This window comes from Montipora foliosa, chromosome 11 (genome assembly GCF_036669935.1).
Source record: "Montipora foliosa isolate CH-2021 chromosome 11, ASM3666993v2, whole genome shotgun sequence".
Taxonomy (NCBI): domain Eukaryota; kingdom Metazoa; phylum Cnidaria; class Anthozoa; order Scleractinia; family Acroporidae; genus Montipora; species Montipora foliosa.
Window position 1 is genome coordinate 24,504,854 of NC_090879.1, and position 10,000 is coordinate 24,514,853.

Sequence of the window (10,000 nt, forward strand, 5' to 3'; positions counted from 1 at the left end):
AGGATATAGCATTTTAGGTAGACTTTCATATACTGGACTAAAATGGCGGAAGACAAAAGAACCATTGTTATTTTAGCTTTGTTCTTTTGTTTTATGGACGTTAATAATTATTCAGGGTCCACTATATGAAAGATAAGCCAGCATTTTATAGTGACTCCAGAAAAATGTTCTGAGGTCAGAGCATGTAAAATTAATGTAATATAGCTGTAGAAGTTGCTCTGTAATTAAATGGAGTTTCGTTGATTAAAAGAGTTACGAAATTCTTCCCCTGAGATGTCATTAATTTTTGTGAAGCTATCTTTTACTAACCTAGTTTTTGTGGGCTGTTCTCTACAGTTCAATTTATAGCCCCAGTTAGGATTGAACTGCAAAATGAAGGAGCTGTATTGTTCAGTTTCAGTTTCCAGTTGAGTAAAACTTACAATACACCCTGAGAAAATGTGGTTAGCAAGATATTAAAAATAACTTAGTTAAAATGCTCATTTAACTAAGTTAACCACCACAAGGGTAGCGGTTATCATTTTAGCGGCGGTAGTTTCCTTGCATGGTCTGCGATCAGTGGTCAGACTCATAAGTGCAGGCTCATGTGGATTGTTGTGGTTTTGCACATGTTTATCTCAGGCTTTTGGAGCTTTCCCCCACCCCACCCTCAAATTCGTTCTGCTGAACTGGTGAGATAAAAAGTGTTTACTTGTTATAGCTTGTCTGTCAACATACAACTGGGAGTTAAAAAATTACTCCAAGTACTCTTTTGGAAAAAGAAAAGTCTTTATTGTAGTGGCACTGAAAATAATTTTTTAGACATTGTAATATTACAATTAAAGTTTCACCTCTGGAAATAGAGAGGTTAAGCAAATTGTCAATTGTAAATCATTACACACCGGTAGTGCTATGGTAGACGTCTTAGGTAAATAGCCCCCTGAGAAGACATGTAGTTACTAGAAGTAAATATTAATCCCAGAAAGTCTGAAGAAAATAGAAGGGAATCGAGAAATATTGGCTTCATTTGCTTCAATTTCTTTTTCACAGCACAAAAAGTAACAATGAGCTATGGTATGTCGTAATCCTTATGTGACATTAGGGAGCTTACGTAACAGTATGGCTAGAAGACTCAGGACGGCAGAATGACGAAAAAATGTCGCGTGAGATTGGGAATGCACAGTCTTGCGTGATATTTTTTCGTCACGAGTCTTCCAGCTGTCCTGTTGCGTAAACTCCCTAATGAGTTGATGCGCTTGTTGAAAGCTCATCGATGCCTTTCAAGGGCCCTTGCACAAAACTGCAGGAACGGTAATTCAAAGATGTTTTTGGGGTCCCAAGATTTTCGGCAGAGGTAGCTGCGTAAGCTTTGTGGGGTCTGTTATCTTTAAGAAAATAATTATTTTACACAGATACATGTACACTACTAAGATTTAGAGATTTTGTGTGCATAGTATTTAAAATTCTACCTGTTGGGGATTATTAGCTCCTGAATTAGCAGTCTGAGTAATATATTGAAAACATATCTCAGTTATGCACGTGTACAATCATTAGAAAGGTATTTTCACTGCTTGAGGAAATGTTTCCAGTATTTATTCCATTGTGTCCATTCCTTCTATTTCTCCAAGCATGTCATCGTCATCATCCATTTGAATGTCTCCAATGTCATTGTTTTCGTTGATGTTTGTAGAATCCTTAATCTCATTCTTTATCTTGACCCTCCGATGGTCAAGTCCACTGGGTGCAAGGCCAGCAATCCTTGATGTTGACCCATGTCCGTCTTTTAGCTCCACAAGACTCTCATCGAAGTATTGATTTGGGTGATTAATAGCAGAACTGGCGGTTTCCTTGAAAACAAGCCAAAAAATACCGTGAAAAAATTACCGTACAACAATGATATTATTATTAACTTGTTATCTATTTTCTATACAACTAAATAATTATTGAGTTGACATGTATTCACAGTATTTTATACAGGGTTCGTACCCTTTTTAAGGCCAAAAAGTCAAGGACTTTTCAAGGACTTTCCAGGACCCTACTTTGAAATTTCAAGGACTTTTTTTTCGTAAGAAATTACCACAAACCATGCAAAATCTGAGAACGCTATACTTTGTTTACGTGAACATTTGTTTTCACTGGCTTTCATTTACTTTAAGACCTTAAAGCATTAATATCTTTCAATCTCGATCAATAAAAAAAACCAAGGACTTTCAAGAACCAAAAATCAATTTCAAGAAATTTCAAGGCCTTGAAATTGGACTTCTGGAATCCAAGGGTTTTCAAGGGTTTTCAAGACATGTACGAACCCTGTTTATAAACCCCAGTGGCATTAACGATTATGCTAAGCAACTGCTGCTAACACCTTTTTTATTGCCTTATTTAAACTTCTCGTAGCACCAAGGTTCAGATACTTTTAATTGCAGGTCTATTGTTAACAACTGAATCAGTTTCTGAGCCAGCCACCCTACACTCCTGCACCTGATTCATGACATCACAGCTAGACTTGAGGAATTCCACATTTTTAATGACATGATAAGGGTTGTGAACATACATGTATTGCTAAAAAGCTCCAAGAATCGTTGCTTTTTCACCTTGCACAAACATAGCACCCAAAGTGATAAGCAGAGTTACACAATGTAACTGACACAATGAAACAAAGTTCTTATACCTTATGAGTAAGTTCATAATATCTTGTACAAGCTAGCTGATAATGTGACTCTTTTACAAATTCCATGATCTGCAAAGAAAGGTCTTGAAAATCAACAAGTGATAATGATTACTGAAGATAGCAAATTCTAATTAACAATTAGATTATGAGCTCGAGATTTCTATGAGGTGATAGTTGATGAGGCCGAAGGCCAAATCAACTATCACCTCATAGAAATCTCGAGCTCATAATCTAATTGTTTTAGTGGAATTCTTACTAAAATTTACTTCAAATAACAGTTTCCAATGATTTCTTGACGTATTATTAAACTTCGTGCCTGAAAAAGATTGCTCAGATTGAATTGCCATTTAAAATCTAAGTTGTGTGCGCAAGTGCATCAGCTTTTTCAATAATTTCAACTTTTTTGAAAGTCAAGAAACCGTAAATGTCCTTTGTTTAGACTTCTCAGAAATTTAATTATCCATTTGCATCCAAATTTTCCTCCAAAACTTTGGAAAAACAAAAAAAAAAACGTTATTTCCAAGACGACCTCCAGCCACTGCACACTAATGGCTGATAGTGTTCAATGGCTCAGCCAATCAGATTACAGCATTTGCATTAGTATACTAGTAGAATTCTACTAATTATAATGGATAACCTTGCTGAAGTAAGAGTCGTTTAACTTACCTGCCAGAATGGATACAATTCTGGGCACTAAATAATTTCAACGTACCTCATCAACCCCGTTTTTGGGCACCCCGTAAGCTGCCAAACGTTGACGCAGCAGATCCGCATCTGTGTGTCGGAATGGACAACCTGTGGAGTAGAAGACAAAATAAGTGTTGATCTTGCTAAGATGACACTGAAGTGAACAACAAAGATGTCCTTCAATTCAAATTTTAGGAATAATGAGCAGCCTGATTTCCCATTGTCACAAGTCCATGTCCCCTTGGGAACAAACATTTCAACTGCAAATGGTTTTCAAGAAAATCCTTCCAAAGAGCAAACCAAAATATATGCAATGAAACAGAACTTGCAGAATTATGTTCTGCTTCTAAAATACATTTTGTAAGTTCGAGTTGGTGGTACATGTAAGAGCCTATAAAATTCAATTGACCATCCAATGACCCACTTAATCTCAAACACTCTTTCTCTTTTCTTCCCCTGTTGACACCTTAACTCATTGACTCCCAGGGGTTCCCCATTGACGAGTAAAATCGTCTGGCGTTAGACAGAGTAGAAGACTTTTTCAGTGAGTGATTAACCCATTGACTCCCAGGAGTTCCCCATTGATGAGTAAAATCCTCTGGCATTAGACAGAGTAAAAGACTAAGTCTGGTTTGGATGTCAAAGGGTTAAGATGTCTCAAGAGCATCTTACCATGATGGTCTCCAGGGCCAGGTGGATTGGTCATGATAATCTTCATACAGCTGTATGGTGTGTAGTCTTGTCTCTTTCCTTCTTTCCCATAGCTGTGGCGAATGTTATACGCATACTGCTTGTCAAACTGAAAATAAAAAAGCACACTCAATAATTTTGACAAAATTAACGGTAATAGTTTCCACTACACTATTAATGTTATAAAATTAATGTATGTATCAGTGCTAAAGCAGACAACGTCTTGGCCTTTGAACTCCTCCCTCCTCCTCGTCCTCCAAGGAGTCAATTGGTTAACTGTAATTAATATTAATATTTATTTTTTTAACCAAATTTTCACAGAATTTAAAGAAATTAATACGTATATATTGTGGTTCGCATTTTTTCTTGGTTTATAATTTTGCAAACCAGTTCAATTTTTATTTCTCTTTGTCGAGTATTCATTATTATAAGCCGAAACAAAGGAAAATCAAAATTGAACTAGTTTAACAAATTTTGGTCCAGGAGCTTCAGTCAAGAGGTTTGTGTCACAGCTACTGTAGGTTCAAAGGCGAAGAAGTTGTATTTTATTTCCTCTGAGCAATAAATTCCATTTACTCTGTCTAACGCCAAACGATTTTACTTGTCTATCTGTCTCGATTTAAAGGAAATGCATTCATACACATGTACCTTGTCTACATCCATAAGCTTTGTAAATTCTGACCTCCAAAAGATCAGAGCTTCTTCTAAACTGAGGCCAATTCCCTGTGGAGAAATGCCAAACCATGTCAACCTTTTTCCTTTGGACAACAACTACCTACATGTAGGGCAATATTATTCAAGTTCTTTTATACCATTTTGCACTGGATGGAGTAGTGTTCCAGTGCTATTTACCCGGTAAATGCAAGATCCATTGGCAAGTATTTATTTATTCACAAACATTAGCCTTCAAAAATTTTTCCACCTACAGTACCTTGATAAACAGCCCATACTGCAAACGACCAAAGTGCTTCAAATGGTGATTTTCTTTTAAAGCAGTGTGTAGTTGACGCATACACAGAGGATACGAGGTTTTTGATAACTAAAATAAAATGAAAATAAATAAACATTTTTATTATTATAACAAGTTAATGAAAATCTCAATGTTGTATAACTGAACACATTGTGGAGACTGTAAATCAATCTAAATCACATGAATTAATCAAGGATGTTGCTAAGCATTGGATGCCAGTGAAAATTGCCGCTTGAGAAAGGGGTGACCGCCGCCTGAATTTTGGCTGTCGATTGAAGTGACTGAGAAGATCCCAAATTATTCTCTACAAAGTAAGTCATTTGATGATATAACAAAAAAGTTGAACATCATTGTTAGTATATGGAATTATCAATAGAATGTATCGATACTGGAAATGAAACAAAAGCGTTGTTTTGAATACTGTTGTGTGTGTCTTCTCTTTCCCCATATTCGCCATCTTGAAGAATGCTGGGTGTTGCCATACACTGGGAACAATCTTGTTACCAGGTCCCTTTGATGCTCAGAGAAGGAACTTACCGCGTCAATAGAACCTTCAACTGGGTGAATTTATTCTTACATGAAGCTACATCCCTGATTAATTATAGCAGATCAGACCAATGTTGGTTTTTGGGGAGAGGGAAAAAAACAGGAACCAACAAACTCAACAACACACAATTAAAAGATTTTTTTTCCTAGTTGTATTTGAACACAACACATATATTAATTATACTGCTGCTGGATAACCTGGTAATCGGTCAATAAGAAACTTGACTTATCATTGCAAATTGTATTGTGAATACACTCACACTATCAATCTGATCCAGAGTGACTTTTCCTCCGGCTGATCTTTTCTGTGTGTAATCCTGACCAACATACTGTCGACTTAGGAACAAGCATGAGTTGCTAACAAACAATTCTTTACTAAACAAAGTGAACTTAGTGTTCGGAAATCAGGTGATCAGGAGTCAATGGGTTAATATTAACGAAGGTATAAAGAAAGTAAAATACAGTAGGCATGTAGGCATATACATGTAACAGTTTTCTTGCAAACTAGACAGCAATCTTGCTTGAAGTCAAAACACAGGTAAAACGGCCTATAGATACAATCTTGTCTCTACTTCACAAAGCCTCATCCTGTATCACAAACCTGAGATTTGTTAGCTTTGGTAAGAGTCTGTCATCTTCTTCCAAGTATGGCAATGCTCGGGCTGTCATCTTAAAGAATGAAAAATCAATGTTACGAGATGTATGTAGTAAACTGCAAGGCAGTTACATGGTTATATCACCATCAAAATAAAGCCACTTGACTGTACTGCTAGCTATGGTATCAGGACAACACCTTGTGCACGTTACACTTAAATGCAATCAACTGAAGCACAATTATTACTGTAAGCTTATCAATGATACAATGTACAAGTATGTAATAAAACTACGCAAGTAAACCTGGATTGTATTATTTTTTTTGCTATGTCTCGTAATTTATAAGGTTAGGCACGTAGCATTGTGTTTCATTACGTAAAGCAAAATGTGTTCACTACAGTTGACACAGCTATTGTGTTGTGCTGAAACTAACAAAAGAACCTAAACAATGAAAAGACAATAGGCCAATTCATACATACTAATTATCTGTGATGAAGGTGCATTTTCCGTGCATGTGTTAGAAATGCAGACGTGTGTGTGCGATTTTCTTATGCTTGTTTCACATGTGTTTCTTGGGACGCTTATTTCTGGTCTGCACTGTACATGCTTGCACATGATCAAAATGTCAACTGCTTCTGAGTACCGGGTGAGCCAAGGATTTAACCATTCACCTTTTGGAGCCTTCATTTTTACTTTGGTTTTGAGGTGTGGGTAATCTGTTGTATTTATTTTCTTCATATAACAAAAATTTAATGGTGCGGGTAATGCACTGCATGGGTAATCGGCTCAAAATTATGATACATGTACAATTAAATGCAATCAAAAAGTTAATAGGTGGTTACCAAACAATCTGGAGACTGAGAATGGTGCAAGGTACAATTAAATACTGCTACACAACAAAAGAAGTTAATGAGATATCTTTCCTTTTCGTCCACCAACATGGTGATGAGAATGATGTAATGCAAAAAACACCAATAGCTCATTAATCTAATTATTATATTTACACTTACTGCTAGAGCTCTCGACAACTGAATGCGGAATTCATTGGCAACAAGAGAGACCAGTTCATCTCTTGGGACATAAGCAAATCCCTGAAAAGATACAATGTACATGTAATACTTTTGTTAAATAGAGCCACTTACATGTATAGATGCTACTACAATCAAAAACTACTTCTCGTTTTTCTTCACATTTCAAAAGTACTTGCGTTGAATGCTTAACAGGTGAGATTGGCGGAAAAATGTTTATTTTAACTCCACTTTTTTTCATTGAATGGTCTGCCATTACTTAAATTGGTGCGGTTCTGACTGATAAGCTTTCAGTGATCTGGATCGAGGAGACAGTGGCATCATTTACTCACTAGCTTAAAAATGCAGTGTGTGAATGCAGCTTAATTTGCATGCAGAACACGAATTTGACAATCTGAAAACTGAAAACTCATGCTGCAGACTACAGGTAATTAAGCCACATTCACACCAAGTAATGGCGGGCTGTTAAATAAAAAGGTAAGGTAAAGGTAAAGTCTCTGTTACGAGCCTGAAGGCCCATTAAGGCCGGCGCTTATCTCCGGTTTCCGTAGCATGAAGCAACTAGGAGTATTTATGCTCCCCCCTGGATGGGATGCTAGTCCATCGCAGGGTTACCCCCAGCATTATGCCGGTACCCATTTATACACCTGGGTGGAGAGAAGCACCGTGAGAGTAAAGTGTCTTGCCCAAGAACACAACACAATGTCCCGGCCAGGCCCTGAACCCAGACAACTCAATCCGGAGTCGAGCACACTAACAAGGAGGCCACCGCGCCTCCCAAAAAAATGAAAAAAGTAAAAATAACAAAAAAATAAAAAAGTGGATTTAAAATAGTGACATTATTCTCTAAATCTGAAAAATCCATACGTAAAGTAGTCTCTGTACCAAAGAAAAACCAAAAGTTTGAGCAAAACCCATGTTTTTAAGTTTGCTTTTGGGTGCCTCTTTTCATATCATACTGCCTTTAAAACACATGAAATGCGCAGTCTCAGACAACATACATGTACTTTTCAAAATTTCCAGGGGGAGCGTGCATGCTGCCTGTGACGTTTACGGTCAAATAAACACTTGAAACCACTTGTTCGAACACAACAGTATTTACTAAACAGACACGACGACTACAACATACAAAAGTCTTAGCTCCTAGACCGCGTGGGTCATTTGCATAAGTGATTGACAAGTCTCAAAAACACTACATCTCTCCCCTTCGAGACGATGGACTTTGGAAATGCGTAAGTGATTGACCTAGACGACTTCTTTAAACGACTTTTTTATAATATGAAAACGGCAAACTGAAACGTGTTACAGAGTCACAAAAATCCATTGCATGCTTCTGGTGTCTAGTTTTCTTGAACAAGTAAAACGTAGTCTGCAAATCTCGCTGGAGGCCTTGTCTGCCTTTGTGATCGTCGTAGGCCTGCAGTAGGGCTTGAAGACTTTGTTATCTTGTCCAGTTCCTGAATTTCCAGTGGTTGGGGATTTGCTGAAACGTCTTCGTTCATCTTTTGTGTGTGGTTTCCAGTATGCTCGATGTGACTAGGGACAATTTTGAACATAGATGAGTTGCGCGTAACGGTCTTGTGTCCGTCGCTTGCGGTAATCATCGATCCTTGTTTCTCTTCGACTACAAGAGGCACTGGATTAAACGGGGTACTGAGCTTGTTGGCCTTTGGTTGCTTGACTAAAACTGTATCTCCCAGCTTGATATTGCTTTCTCTCACACCTAGCTTTTGGTCAGCATACGTCTTTATCTTCTTTTTCTGCTCTGCGTCTCTCTGCACCAGGTTCTTCTGGGTCTCAACAATGGTTTGTTGGCGGACTGGTGGCGTCACTTCCGGCAGGGTGGTTTTGAGCTTCATCTGGTTAAGTGCTTTGCATGGTGAGAAGCCAGCAGTCGAGTGAGGTGTCGCCCGATACTGCCGTAGAAATCTGTTGAGCTCTTGTTTCCAGTTCTTATGCTCCATGGTCGCGGTTCTCACGCATTTTTCTACTGTCCTCATGAAACGTTCTGCCTCGGCATTTGCCCTTGGCCAGAGAGGCGTGATCTTGCGGTGTTGAAAGCCTAAATGCTCAGCAAAATTCTTGAGCTCCACGCCATTGAAGGGGGGTCCGTTGTCGCTCTTTAGCACTTCAGGAATCCCTTGTCTTGCGAAAATTGCGTCGAGCTTAGGGATTGTGGATCTGGCGGGGGTGGATGTTACAATTTCCACTTCCGGAAAACGGCTGTATTCGTCGATGACAACCATGAGATAGTCTCCAGAAGGAAGTGGTCCTTGGAAGTCCATAGCGAGTTCTTTCCACGGAACTGTTGGTAGCGGTGTCATCCGTAGAGGTTCGAGTCGCTGTGCCTTGCAAGTAGTTGCTGCTTGGCATGGTAGACAGCTGTTGACTTTCTCCTTCACCATCTTGTCCACACCGGGTAACCAGACTTTCTCTCTGATGAGCTGTTTTGTCTTTACGATTCCTTGGTGTCCAACATGCGCCAGGTCTACAGCTCTGTTTCTTAGAGTGTTAGGGACTACGACCCTATTTCCCCGCAATATTGTTCCCATGTAGACCAATAGTTCGTCCTTCACTTTCTTGTACTCTTGTACTTCGGGATCTGTCCACAGGTCGGTTTCAATGGCCTTGATAAGCGCCTGGAGCGAAGAGTCTTTCTCCGTCTCCCACTTGATTTCTTGCAGTGTCATCGCTTTTGGTACAGCTTGGTTGCAGATGTAGTTAACATAGTCTTCCACAATGTTGCGTTCTTCACGTTCTGCGGTACTTGGGTGTCGACTCATGAAGTTGGCCGGGTTTTCAGCGTCTTTTCCAGGTCGGTAGATGAGCTGACAGTTA

At 38.8% G+C, this 10,000-nt stretch overlaps 2 protein-coding genes across 2 annotated transcripts in view; one reads left to right on the top strand and one right to left on the bottom strand.

The window, feature by feature from the left end:
* LOC137977742 (probable lysosomal cobalamin transporter) overlaps positions 1-264 on the top strand; it is a 15,576-nt gene extending 15,312 nt beyond the window's left edge. The window contains exon 15 of the mRNA XM_068825066.1: positions 1-264. This exon is cut by the window's left edge and continues 779 nt beyond it. The gene's annotated coding sequence lies outside the window, so the exon portion shown is untranslated.
* LOC137977743 (DNA primase large subunit-like) overlaps positions 1-10,000 on the bottom strand; it is a 24,355-nt gene that overhangs the window by 780 nt on the left and 13,575 nt on the right. The window contains exons 8-16 of the mRNA XM_068825067.1: positions 7,145-7,225; positions 6,142-6,209; positions 5,801-5,876; positions 4,956-5,063; positions 4,673-4,747; positions 4,007-4,133; positions 3,360-3,442; positions 2,648-2,716; positions 1-1,826 (exon numbers count right to left, since the gene is read on the bottom strand). The exon at positions 1-1,826 is cut by the window's left edge and continues 780 nt beyond it. Coding sequence (XP_068681168.1) covers positions 1,572-1,826; positions 2,648-2,716; positions 3,360-3,442; positions 4,007-4,133; positions 4,673-4,747; positions 4,956-5,063; positions 5,801-5,876; positions 6,142-6,209; positions 7,145-7,225 — 942 coding nt within the window. The 3' untranslated portion in view covers positions 1-1,571. The remainder of the gene's footprint in view (positions 1,827-2,647; positions 2,717-3,359; positions 3,443-4,006; positions 4,134-4,672; positions 4,748-4,955; positions 5,064-5,800; positions 5,877-6,141; positions 6,210-7,144; positions 7,226-10,000) is intronic.